The sequence below is a fragment of the Argentina silus genome (genome assembly GCF_951799395.1).
Source record: "Argentina silus genome assembly, chromosome: X".
Taxonomy (NCBI): Eukaryota; Metazoa; Chordata; class Actinopteri; order Argentiniformes; family Argentinidae; genus Argentina; species Argentina silus.
The window spans coordinates 36,612,548-36,626,492 of record NC_139653.1 but is presented as its reverse complement, the minus strand read 5'-3'; the positions used below and the strand labels follow the sequence as shown (position 1 = coordinate 36,626,492).

Here is a 13,945-nt window from a genome sequence, read left to right as displayed (position 1 = left end):
GGAGGCCCGGAGAAGAACCAGGGAATGCGGGTTGTCCTTGATGTGACAGAAGTGCTGATGGGTCACAATGTGACGTGTGACAATTTCTTCACATCCTATGAACTCGGACAACAGCTCTTGAAGAGGAACGTCACCATGGTTGGCACAGTTCGAAAGAACAAACCCGAGCTCCCCCCTCCACTTCTCGCGTCAAAGGGACAAGAGGTCTTCTCTTCGAAGTTCGCGTTCACCCCCACCACAGCTGTAGTTTCCTACCTCCCAAAGAAGAACAAGAATGTTGTACTTCTGAGCACACTGCACAAGGAGGCGGAAATCAGCGATAGACATTACAGGAAGCCGGTCATCATACTAGACTACAACCGCAACAAAGGAGGTGTAGACAATCTTGATAAGGTGATCGGAATGTACAGCTGCAGAAGGATGACTCGCGCGCTGGCCTTTGGTTATTTTCCACAACATCATTGACGTTTCGGCATACAACGCATTTGTGATATGGAGAGAGATCAACCCCATCTGGATGCAGCGTAAGCACAACAAGAGGAGGTTTTTCTTAGAGCAGCTGGGCAAGAGCCTTGTAACTCCGTTCATCGAAAGGCGGGAGCATCTCCCCCGCACACAGTAGCAGTTGTGAAAGCTGTTCAGATGGCAAGATCACGTGATCAATTGGGCGATGCGACCGCCGCAGCGGCTGATTCAGTCGCAGCGCCGGCTGCCGCTTCGACAACTAAGAGGAAGAGGTGTCAGGTCTGCCCGTTGAAGAAGGACTGCAAAACACAGACTATGTGCTGTCGGTGTAACAGATATATCTGCAAAGGCTGTGCACTTGCATACTGTCCGACATGTGCCAATTGAGCGTTTAGTGAGCGTGCAACTTTTTTTTTTTTTACAAGGAAATGTAGGTGTAACAAATATATCTGAAAAGGCTGTGCACTTGCGCACGGCCCGAGATGCGGCGCTAATTGATTGAGTGTTTCAACCCGGAAGTGTACAGAATGTCAAAGTCAAAGTCAAAGTCAAAGTGGCTTTATTGTCAATTCTTCACATGTCAAGACATACAAAGGAATCGAGAGGACGTTTCTCACTCTCCCACGGTGAGACAGATAAAGTGCCCAGGCACAACAGATAACACATACTAAAAGTAAAACATTCAATAAAAATAATTTAAACAGTGCAAAAAGAGCAGTCAGTAAAGACAGTAAATAGCAGCCAAATACTGTGTATTCTGTATAAAAAAATAATAGTGCAATAGTGCATTGTAGCAATAGAATAGTGGATTGTCCAGAGTCCGTAGTGTTTTGGGGGGGGGGGGGGGGGGGGGGCTGAAGGGTTGGGAGGGGGGGTGGTGGTTTCAGCTTCCTGACAGCTTGGAGGATGTGGCTGGGGGAAGTGAGGGGAGAGAATTTAGCTTCCTGACAGCTTGGGGTATGAAGCTTTTCGTGAGTCTGGTGGTGTGGGCACGGAGGCTCCTATACCTTCTTCCAGAAGGCAGGAGGCTGAACAGACTGTGTGCGGGGTGGCTTGCGTCGCTCACAATCGAGGTAGCTTTGCGGGTGAGGCGGGTGGAGTAAGTCTCTTGCAGGGATGGGAGTGGGGCACCAATGATCTTAGCAGCTGTGTTCACAATGCGTTGCAGTGCTTTCCTACTGTGTTCGGTGCAGCTACCGCCCCACACAGTGATGCAGCTGGACAGGATGCTTTCAATGGTGCCTCGGTAGAATGTTGTCAGGATCGGTGTGCGAGCTTTCGCTCGCTTCAGCTTGCGGAGGAAGTAGAGGCGCCGCTGGGCTGTCTTCGCCAGTGATGCGGTGTTGGTGGTCCAGGAGAGGTCCTCACTGATGTGCACCCCCAGGAATTTGGTGCTGCTCACTCTCTCCACAGCAGCACCATCGATGGTCAGTGGTGGGTGTTCGGTGTGCCCTCTCCGGAAGTCGACCACAATCTCCTTCGTTTTGCTGACATTCAGCAGGAGGTTGTTGTCTCTGCACCACGTGGTCAGAAGGTTGACCTCCCTTCTATAGTGGGTCTCGTCGTTCTTGGAGATGAGACCCACCAGAGTTGTGTCGTCCGCAAACTTCACCATGTGATTGGTGCTGTAGGTTGGTGTGCAGTCGTGAGTCAGCAGGGTGAAGAGCAGGGGACTGAGCACACAGCCTTGGGGGGCCCCTGTGCTGAGTGTGATGCTGCTCGAGGTGTTGTTGCCGACTCGTACTGCTTGTGGTCTCTCGCTGAGGAAGTCCAGCAGCCAGTTGCAGAGGGAGGTGTTGAGCCCCAGCTGGTCCAGTTTACAGATCAGTTGTTGCGGGATTATGGTGTTAAATGCTGAGCTAAAGTCTATGAAAAGCATTCTCACATATGAGTCTGCTTTTTCCAGGTGGGTGAGGGCTGGGTGGAGAGCAGAGCAGATTGCGTCCTCTGTGGAACGTTTTGCTCGGTATGCAAACTGAAAGGGGTCCAGGGTGGGGGGGAGGATGGACTTAATGTGAGACATGACTAGCCGTTCAAAGCACTTCATGATGATGGGGTTTCAGTGCTACAGGGCGATAGTCATTGAAGCAGGATGGAGCGGATTTCTTTGGCACAGGTATGATGATGGAGGTCTTGAAATGTGATGGGACAGCAGCTTGACGCAAAGAAGTGTTAAAGATGTCCGTGAAGACATCCTTAAGCTCCTCTGCGCAGTCCCTCAGCACACGGCCTGGGATGTTGTCTGGGCCTGTTGCTTTGCGGGGGTTGATGGTAGAGAGTGTCCTCTTCACACTGGCAGCAGACAGGCACAGGACCTGATCGTGGGGGGGGGGTGGAGTTTTCTGTGGGCTTGTAGTGTTTGTTGCTTCAAACCGTGCAAAGAAACTGTTGAGGTTGTTGAGCAGAGAGATGTTGTTGTCGCAGGTCTGTGGCGTGGGCTTGTAGTCCGTTATGGTCTGAATGCCCTGCCACAGGCTCCGCGTGTCTCTGCTGTCCTTGAAGTGGCAGGTAATCTTATTTGTGTAGTCCAGTTTTGCTTTCTTGATGCCACGGGACAGGCTGGCTCTCGCTGTTCTTAGGCCATTTTCATCCCCGGCTCTGAAGGCTTTGTCTCTGGCCCTCAGCAGCCGATGGACTGCCCCTGTCAGCCATGGCTTCTGGTTAGCCCGAGTGATGATGGTCTTTTTGTGGGTCACATCATCAGAGCACTTACGGATGTAGGAGAGGACAGTGTCTGTAAGCTCCTCATTGTCCGTATGGTTGTTCTGTGTGGCTGCTTGCTTGAACATGTCCCAGTCTGTTGTTGCAAGACAGTCCTTGAGAGCAGACCTGGACCCCTCCGGCCACACAGTTATCTCTTTCCGGACCGGTTTTCCGACTTTCACTCTGGGCCTATATGCTGGCATTAGCATGACAGTGATGTGATCAGAGAGTCCGATGTGGGGGAGGGGGGAGGCCTTGTATGCTCCTTTGTGAGAAGTGTAGACCAAGTCCAAGGTGTTTTCCCCTCTTGTTGGGAAATTGACATGCTGATGGAGTTTTGGTAAGACAGTTTTAAGGTCAGCATGATTAAAATCTCCAGCGAGGATGGTAAATCCGTCTGGGTGTGCTGTCTGTTGTTCACTGATGGCCTGGTACAGTTCACAAAGTGCCGCATTCCTGTCACTGTTGCTGGAGGTTGGAGGGATGTATACTGCGGCTAGCAAGACCGCAGTAAACTCCCTCGGCAGATAGAAAGGACGGCACTTTATGATCATAAACTCCGCCAGTGGTGAACAGTGTCTGCATACTACCACAGCGTCCCGGCACCACGCATCACGAATGTAAACACAAACTCCGCCGCCACGCTGTTTACCTCCGTTGACGAGGGAATGTGAGGGCAACGGGGTCGGTGATCGCGCGACCTTTCGACCCGGAAGTCTACAGAATATGACGACAACGGGAGGGCTAATTGATTAAGCGTTTAGTGAGCGCGCCACCTTTCGACCTGGAAGTCTACATAATATGACCTGATGGGGTCAGTGAGCGTGTGACCTTTCGACCCGGAAGTCTACAGAATATGAGGACAACGGGAGGGTTAAGTAAAGTATTCAAGCTCTATTAATGTAATGAAATGTATTTTTTTCCTCCAATGGGCAACCTTGTTACAATGTTGGATCATGATTAAAAAAATGACATACAACGTTTTCTGCAACAGGTTGATGAAAACAAGCATTGTGATCAGCCGAGAGACATTCAAAGCCGTGATAAAATAAGGCTAATGTCACAGTTAATCACCTATTATGATATTCCTACGGTGCAGTAGATTTGTGTATCACATTCCCTTCACAAGGTTTGTAGTTTTGGGAACTATATTTCTCAGCGCAGGTCAGAAACCACGACAATCTATTACACAAAATAAATACTTAAAGCATTGTTTTCTTGTCACAATTTTCGGATTTGTTGTGTAATCATTGTATAAAAGCAATAATGCCCTCAAGGCTGTGATTTATTGTCAATATTGTCACTTGGTAGAGGATTTGCCGGCAGTCCGCTGCGTGTCATGCCTAACAGCTCCACCTTCCCGTGACAATATTGATGATAAATCATGGCCTCTCGGATATTATTGCTTAATCAGTCCACATGAAACCTTGTCACAATGTTGTGTGATGACTCTCAAATGCTGATTTTCAGAACACCTGTATTTTCAACCCATGATAAACATTGTGGCATCGTTGGATAATGACCATACAATCACAACCATAAACCACCATGGTATGATGGTGTTGTAGAAACTTAAAGGTTGGCAGTTACAATATGAAGGGTTGGCAAGGAAATTTGGCAATGTATTGTTAATAACAAATCATATCTTAATATCAATAATCTGACTCCAAGTAATTTAATTAACACTATGTGCAAAGAATTTTGAGTTTGGGTTAAATAGAGCAAGAATGGTCATGTGAGAATCAATCAAATGAGGCTTTAATAGCATAAACCAATAACGTAAAGTAACTGATCTACAGTGCCCTGCATAAGTAATGAGACAGTGAAGCATTTTTTCTTCTTTCGGCTCCAAAAGTTTGGATTTGAAATTAAACAATTACTATGAGATTAAAGTAGAAATGCTTTTATTTGATGGTATTTGTGTACATATTGGTTTCACCATATAGAAATTACACTATGTATGCAATGTTAGGCGGCTGGTTGTAGATATCAATTCCAAAATTACATGAACTATTATCCTTGCATTAAGATGGACTCAATTCAACTTATTGAGTGATTTGTTGATGACATTTTTGCATTTTAGCTAATTTTAAGAGTGTCATAGCAAAGGGTCTGAATACTTATCTACATGAGGTATTTATGTATTTCAATTTTAATAAATGTATCGACATTTCTAAAACCCTGTTTTCGCCCCACCAAAAGTATAGGGTTAAAAATACCACTGGGTGTACTGATGTATGACATCTAAGATTCGATACCAGAAGGTTACACAGATATTATGTCAGTCCAGACAGAGAGAGATCTGCTTAGAATGAGCAGTTGTGGCCACACTTTTTAGTACTGAGAAGGGGAAGCTACTCACACCGCCCTCCCATTTTGACACCCCAGGAAGTGAGGAACTTCCCTCTGTGTGCATCAGAAGCATAGGCTGCGAGGGCGGTGGGTGTTTCTCCTATAAGCACTGAAGAGAGGAACCACATCATCAGTCACTCACACAGACACCAGCAGACAGGGGCTACATGGAGCCAAAACAGATAAGAGAGGGATACCTCGTCAAAAAGGTAAGGCTCTCAGAGATTGAGAGGACAAAAAACATGTACATGTTCAGTACCTTCATATCGTCTAACGTCTTTTTTCTTATATTGTTTTTAAGTTATAGCTAACTTATGTTTGAATCACAAGTTTTATATTGACCTCCAACAGCTCTCTCCTGACCTTTGTTGATAGGAAGTATAGGTCTTCTATGGATGGCAGATGAGAGTTTGTATTCGATGTTGGGAGGTAACAGGAATTATCAGTCGAAGGAAAGGTAGATAAGTACTCATATACGTATCTTATGAGTAGCTAAAACTCGACAGCTAAGGTAAATTATCAGATGAGGATGCAGCCAACTTCACTATTAAATTGTTCAGCTAAGCTGTCCAGTTTTAGATACTGTATCATCTGCAATTTCTGAGAACAACATATTATTAAACAGAATATCAGTACTTCTATGACTATATTTTCCCCTTTGGTTTGAGACTTAGTCGCTTTGCTTAATTTAGTGACAGAGTGATGAGTTTCTCAAGAGTGTGCCTCGCCCACAAACCACATATCGTTGAAAATAACCTTTCCACTTTATATTACTCATTTACATGAGTAACAAAGGTGATGGGTCTTGTCACAATGGGCTGACACTTAGTCATTGGGCCAGAGGAGCAATACCCTGGACTTTATTGAAATAACCTACAGTATCCCAACTGTATCCTAATCTAATGGAATCTTAATCCAATGTTACTTTGCATATGATCTTTGTGCTTTTCTTATGCCACTCTATTCTTTGTTAGTTTTCCAACCTCAGAGATCTGTACTTTGAACTAGCTAGCACCTCTGACTTGATTTAGAACGAATGTGTAGCGCCTGTGATCTCTTCGCTTTTATACACACTTGGTGACAGGAATCTGCAAAGTGAAATTAAACTGAAAGAAGGCAAAGTCTTCACTTTATTTTGCTTGTATTAGCACTTCCCTCTTTTTGTGTGTTGGGCAAGTCCTAAAAATACCCAGTCACTCACTTCTCATAAGTGTGTTTACTGAGTAGCGTTTCCATTGTGGTTTTGCTGAACTAAATTAATTGTCAGAGGAGTTTTATTCAAATTAATCTAATGATCTAGGAGGAAGTTTTAAGAGGAAGTTAGGAAAACAAGCAAAAAACTGCAAAAGATGGCTATGATCCAGGTGATAATATTAGGATTATATTTTATCTGTTTATATTTTAATCTCTCAATCTCTCAAGTCAAATTCATCCATATTTGGTATGCCTTATTTTTTTAAATGTAGTACACTTTTGTATCACACTGTAGGTTATTAAGATATTGGATTCTGTGCAAATACAATGCAACTTTGTATTGTATTGTAGGCCTTTTGTATAGTCAGTGGTAATGAATTATGTTTAAATGTACACTCACCGAACACTTTATTAGGAACACTATACTAATACTGGGTAGGGTCTCACTTTGTTCTCAAAACAGCCTCAATTCTTCATGGCATTGATTCCACAAGATGTTGGAAACATTCCTTTGAGATTCTGGTCCATGTTGACATGATTGCATCATGCAATTCCTGCAGATTTTTTCAGGTGCACTTTCAATCTCCCATTCTACCACATCCCAAAGGTGTTCTATTGGATTCAGATCTGGTGACTGGACTCAGTGTCATGTTCATGAAATCACTTTGAGACGACTTTTGCTTTGTGACATGGTGCATTATCATGCTGGAAGTAGCCATTAGAATATGGGTAAATTGTGGCCATGAAGGGATGCAAATGGTCAGCATTCCCCACACCATTACACCATTGCATGAATGAGAAGGTGTACAGGCATTTCTAATAAAGTGTTCAGTGAGTGTATGACTATCCTATCCGGGCTCCCATCATCTCCAGGGCACAGTGCTGAATTCCTGGAAGGCGGTGTGGGTAGTGCTGTCGGAAGATGGGGTGGAATTCTACAAGAGGAAGACAGACAGCTCTCCTAAAGGAATGATCCCACTGAAGGGAGCAACATTGACCAGTCCCTGCCAGGATTTCAGCAAGAGGACGGTAATGTAACATTTCACTATTAAATACTGTATGAGAACAAGATATCCTATTATATACTATCTAAAGAAAACTCCTCAGTGCGTGAGAGAAATGTTTTGCCCAGTTCAACAACATTTTATGATTGTAGGTTTGGATGCAGAGCAAGCATTTTTTTGGTAACAGTCCTCATATGAGGACATTCATTTTCACATGTGTGTCTACATACCAAAAAAAATGCTTGCTCTGCATCCAAAACAAATCACTCCACCTGACATAAAGTATAAAGTAATAATATACATTTTTTTCCGCAGTTGGTTTTCAAGCTGAGCACAGTGAAGAAGCAGGAACACTTCTTCCAAGCCACACATCTGGAGGAGAGAGAGTTGTGGGTCAAAGACATCAAGAGGGCTATCACCTGCCTGCAGGGGGGCAGGAAGTTTGCCAGGAAGTCCACACGCAAGTCCATCCGCCTCCCTGACACTGTCAACCTGAGGTATGAATACTGTACCTGTGTAAAATCTGAAAGGATTTGGAGTGGGGTGTTATGAACATTGCCATGGGGCTTTTAATCGATTGGGCTTCCATAGTCTGTTTGCTGTGACAGATCATTTATTTTTGGGGGATATTTGCTGTATTGAGAGAGGGGGAGTGTAACTCTGTATCTCTTGTTTTCGCTCTAGCTCCGCTCTCCCTGAGTGAGAGAGGTGTGCACGTTGACAGACAGTCACCCACTAAGTCAGAGAGGTTAAGGCACATAGACAAATTTCCCACATTTGCAGTTTCTCCCCTTCAACTGTTTTGCAAAAAGATGCTTAACATTTGCATGTTGTGTGAACGTACTGAGAAATTACTATTTTGCTGAAAATGTTACTGTTCTGCTCATGGACTGAACATTATTGCTATGGGCATGTGAACTTCAGTTTCATGCAAATTATGTAAGAAGTTGAGAAAAACGGTAATCTTCAATGAACCATCTGTAGGTAACTGTTCAAATAATGTTTTGTTTTTTTTCTCAGTCAGCTGTACCTGTTAATGAAAGACCCAGATGATGGGGTGAAGGAGATGAAGCTGGAAAAAGAGAACCGCGTCTACAATCACTGCTTCACAGGTATTACATACTGTTAAGGGACATCGGTGACAGTGAATTTCATCACACTCTAAATAATGTACAATGTTCCAGGTTTGTTAGTAAACTCTCTCTGTCCACCCCCCCTCCTTCTCTCTCATTCTCCCACTCACCCTCCCTCCAGGCGGTACGGTGGTGGACTGGCTGATCTCCAAGGACAAGGCGAGGAACAGGCCTGAGGCTTTGATGTTGGCCACAGGGCTCCTGAATGAGGGATTCCTCCAGCCAGCGGGGGAGGTGTCTAAAGAGGGGGCAGAGGGGGGAGCAGAGTCTGTCTTGCTAGACGAGTCAGATGCCCTCTACTACTTTGTGAGTGGTGTTGATTATTGTGTAAGGGAGTATGGCTTGTGTGTTGTGTTAAAGCAGTAAGTGAGTATGGGTTCTGTTGTGTAGGCAGATCATCCACATGAGTGTGGGTTGTGGGTTGTTTTTTTACAGGCAGATTATGTGTGTGTGTGTGGGGGGGGGGGGTTGTGTGTTACAGATAGACAGTGTATAGTTGGTATGGGTTGTGTGTTGCAGGTAGACAGCGGGTTCTTCTGTGAAGGCTACTCCAGTGATGATGATGTCATTGTGAAGGAAGAGTTCAGGGGCAACATCATCAAGCAGGGCTGTTTACTCAAACAGGTAAGACTGGAGACACCCATGCAATTATTCAATGACAACGATAATGTTGGTGGTGAATATGTAGGTGATGAACAACAGTATTCATTTGTGATTATCACCAGATAGGATGTTTTGAGGTGTTCATATTATAAATAGTATGTCATACACATAATATCTACTTTTTATGGGAAGATTTAACTATTTAATAATGACACTTCTTCAGTTTGGAAATTTCAGCCAGCTTTTGCAATCTTTTTTTCCGATAAAGAATATACATTCTTCTACACAGTAGGTTCCACTTGCAGGGTAGGTTGACAACAACAGGATGTGTGGCAGAAAATGAGAGAGGTCTAAAAATAGTGTACATTTCTGGGTTTCAATGGTTTTGACAAGGAAGTGAAACTTTGCCATATCACAATGGGTGCGGTTGGTGTAGCTTCATAGGCAATAACTAAAGCCATTAAGATGAGCAGACAAAACAACAAACGTACATGAAATGAAGCATAGCGTTAGTTCTGGCGGGGCACTCTAAGTCGAACGTTCCAGTTGTCTTGTCATGTGACAGGACAGCGGTTTTATACGTCTGCAAACATATGTTCAAGGAACAGAGGCTTAAAAGCAGCCAGGTTTACGCTCCTCTTGGCATTCAACAGTGTGACTTGGTTGTACTGGCTAGGAGAGTAAGTTTTATGTGGTGAACACAACCACCACCCCCAGCCTCCACCCGCTTGGTCACTCTGTATATAGTCTACCTACAGGGGTTTGATAAGTTATGGGCTTCCTGCCATATTGTATACTTGTATGCTGTGGAGCAGAGCAGAAACATCCAATTATGCCAAGCTCAAATGCATTACCATTTTCATGTAAGAAATTGTTAAACTGACATGAGTGTCCTGACTGAACCACGATGGTGACCATGATGTTCTTTCATAGGGGCATCGGAGAAAAAACTGGAAGGTGCGGAAGTTTATCCTAAGAGATGATCCTGCTTATATTCATTATTATGACCCAACCAAGGTAAACACACTTGTAACTAACAACAGATTGACTGAAAACTATTATTGGGTTAGTTTTCATTCCAATATAAATGTTTAACCTGAAAAAATATGTGATGCTTTTATCTCTGCAGGCCTTTTGTTTGAGAGAACCCTAACAAAGTTTTCTCAATGGGAGATCAGTCAATTACTAGCGACTCCTTGTTTCCTTTCACAATTTTCTATGTGAGATGTGCTAAATGCCTAACTTAAAATGTATGTAAAAAAAATCCACTGGGGCTGATCTGCTTGATCCAGGCCTATTACAGCTCTCTGCCCCCATGATGTGCTCCCTCTACATAAAGGTGGTGATCCCTCCGACCTAGATAATTATTGTAGAGTATTCAAACTATCTTGCCTTTCCAAAATATTATAATCCTTGGTAAATTCTCAGCTTCCAAAAAATGGTACCCTGAACACATGTCAATCAGGCTTTAGACCGAGACACAGTACTATTACAGCTGCATCGCTTGTAGTCAATGATATTGTTTGTGCCTGTAATAACAGAAGGCATTGCACTGCCATGTTTATTGATCTATACAAAACGTTTGACACCGGATCATTCACTGTTAGTAAGTAGGTTGTTCTCAGTTGGTTTAGATCAAAATGCTTGCCAGTGGTTTCTTAATTACCTCACAAATAGAACTCAGTGTATAGTTGTTGATAATGTTCAGTCAGAATTTCTAGAGGTCATGAAGGGAGTGCCACAAGGCTCTATTTGGCTCTATTGTTGACATTGTATGTAAATATATTGGCTCCTTAGTTAATGATTGTAAACTGCATTTCTTCATTATTCTACAGCCTCTACTGTGGATAGTGCCTTGTCTTACAATATCTGCAGACTGCTTTAGACACCATTGAACTTATTGAACTCAAATTAGTACGGAATACAACCAAAACTAAGTATATGCTTTTTGCTAGGGCTCACTAATCTGAGGCCATTGTTTCAAAGATCTGCACGTTAGATGGTTCCCAAATTGAGAAAGTATGTGCTTACAAGTATCTTGGCATCTGGATTGATGACAACTTACCATTTAAAACACATATAGTTGAATTAATACAAAAGCTGAGTTAAACTAGATTTCTTATATAGGAACAGGTCATGCTTGTCACTTGACAGCAGAAAGAAGATGTAAAATCAATGTTCAGTACTTGACTACGGGGACATTATTTATATGAATGCATCCTCTTCTACATTAAAACAGTTTGATTCAGTCTATTATTCAGCACTTTTATTACAGGTTATAAGTTTCGTACTCATCACGTCTTTTATATCAGGCAGTGGGGTGGCCATCCTTAACTGCAAGAAGGACTCTTATGCTATCTTACTTCACTTATTACCTGGAGATCCAGCACTTATCAGATGGGGACTCGAGATTGGTTAGTCCTTGAGGTCCTACATGTCACCTCTGGTAAAACTGCCTTTAGTCACTGTGTTCCTAGGACATGGAATGACTTGCAACATACACTGAGACTCAATACTGTTAGTTTCACTGTGCCATTTAAGACACTTGATGGCTGAATTATTGGTGGAGGATTGTTGTTCTTATGAATTATTGTTGTCTGTAAAAACTGTATGTAAATGTATTGTCAATGGAATGACATGTAAATATTCGATATGTTTAGATGATGTACATTGCCTTCCATAAGTATTGGAAAGAGGAAGCATTGTGTCTTCTTTTAGCTTTATACTCCAACAGTTTGGATTTGAAATCAAACAATTAGTATGGGGTCAAAGTAGAGATTCTCAGCTTTACTTCAATGGGTTTCTTTTTCCGATTGGGTTCACCATTTAGAAAGTATATTTTCTCAATTTCTCTCTCCCCCATTGCTCTTTATACCTCTCTCTCTCCCTCTCTCAATCTCTCATGATTGGTGACTGTGTTGGTGAGAGCACAAATGAGGCTGGAATTTGGTTATTTTATAGCGGTGAAGGTTCCCCCAATGTTTGAGGAGAAGAGTGTCTATAGTGTCTATACACTATAGCTGGAGCTGTGCTCCATTGTACCATTTCTAACTTTCCTTGTGTACAATAAAGGTGTTAAAACTCAGATTCTCTCTCTCTCTCTCTCTCTAGGGTGATGAATACCCTCTGGGTTCTATCCACCTGCGTGCGTCTGTGATAACAGCAGTGGATTATGTTCCTGATGGTGAGTTTGTTGCCACAGCATACACACACACACACACACTTGCACGCACACATATGTGCATGCACACATACACACACACACACACACACACACACCAACAAATGTAGCTCTCCTGCTGTTACTATGAAATAGAATTGCTGATTACTGTCATCACTTCATCCTTCTAAACTTTCATACCATATGATCTTCTCTGCTCTCAGCGAAGAGGTATGATGTTGATGGAAATCTCTTTGAGATTATCACTTCTGACGAGACACACTACTTCTTCCAAGCGGCTACAGCTGAGGAAAGAAACGACTGGATAAAAGCCATCCAGACCGTGTCAAAAACTGGAAAATAATCACAAGAGGATCTGCTAGCCTAGCCTGAATGCCTTACATGGAGGGATATGGATGAACTTCAGACAGCCAATGGTCAAAAAAGAAAATGAAAGATACCAGATCACGATAGAAAAGATGAATGGGTAATTTGAAACTCAAATATGGACAGCAACTCACAGAGATGTTGATGATTTATTGTTGTATTTACGTTGACTGATATTTAATTCCCTGTACATAAAGATCATTTTGCATACTCTTGACATTTAACATATACTCTCCACTCAGATAACCTCACCTCTACGATTCATTTGACACAAGATATGAGACAAGCAGGCTGTGAAGAAAGGTGTTATTTGAAAGTTCTGTGTGTAGATGTGCAAAGTTATGTTAACGGTCGTTCACTCATTTGGTCTTGAGTATTTCCTAGTTCAGCTGCCTGTCAGAAATACGAGAGTTGAAATAATCTCTCTGCTTCAGACAATTCCTGTGACTGTACAAATATATTTATCATATCCTGTCTCTGACCACCAGTGTGGTTTTATATAATGTTCATGTAACATCGCTCAAAACCACACACACGGTTTCTGCATTGGCTGTCAATGACTATGCGCTCACAGCAGTGGCTGTCAAAATACAACAAAATCTATACTTATGTACTGACTATATGTGTTTCCTTTTTATCGTGAAAAATATTACCCAGCAAATAAAAGCAAACAAGCGTTTTTACTCTTCTCATCTCCATCTTTTGGTAACTGCCAACATGTCAAAGTTAACCAGTTTTAAAAAGGGCCAGAGTTGGCTCTGCCTCTTTGTGTGCAGGTTGAAGTGCTGCCTGCTCCATCTGACTCTAGTCTGGCATAATTACATAATGAGAGAAGATCTACATTCTCTAAAGAAGGATTCAGGTCAGGACATTGATGAAAAGCGTGCATGTGTGTGCAATTTCTCTTTTGAACACAAGAGGGCACTACATACCTAAATGGGTTA

At 42.9% G+C, this 13,945-nt stretch overlaps 1 protein-coding gene across 1 annotated transcript; it reads left to right on the top strand.

Moving 5' to 3' along the window:
* Window positions 1–3,915: 3,915 nt before the first annotated feature.
* On the top strand, window positions 3,916–13,698 carry plek (pleckstrin). Its single transcript, XM_083696275.1, has 10 exons — window positions 3,916–4,041; window positions 5,557–5,729; window positions 7,588–7,743; window positions 8,034–8,215; window positions 8,739–8,830; window positions 8,973–9,157; window positions 9,371–9,475; window positions 10,388–10,471; window positions 12,566–12,638; window positions 12,839–13,698. Exons 2-10 carry the CDS (start codon window positions 5,688–5,690, stop codon window positions 12,976–12,978), a joined length of 1,059 nt encoding a protein of 352 aa, XP_083552401.1. The 5' UTR covers window positions 3,916–4,041; window positions 5,557–5,687; the 3' UTR covers window positions 12,979–13,698.
* Window positions 13,699–13,945: the final 247 nt, after the last annotated feature.

What these genes read in the sequence shown, in the direction of transcription:
- plek (XM_083696275.1), top strand. Translation starts at nt 5,688, where the DNA reads ATGGAGCCAAAACAGATAAGAGAGGGATACCTCGTCAAAAAG. An exon ending in CCTGACACTGTCAACCTGAG is followed by an intron (nt 8,216 to 8,738) that starts GTATGAATACTG and finishes TTTTTTTCTCAG; the next exon opens with TCAGCTGTACCTGTTAATGA. An exon ending in AGTGGATTATGTTCCTGATG is followed by an intron (nt 12,639 to 12,838) that starts GTGAGTTTGTTG and finishes CTCTGCTCTCAG; the next exon opens with CGAAGAGGTATGATGTTGAT.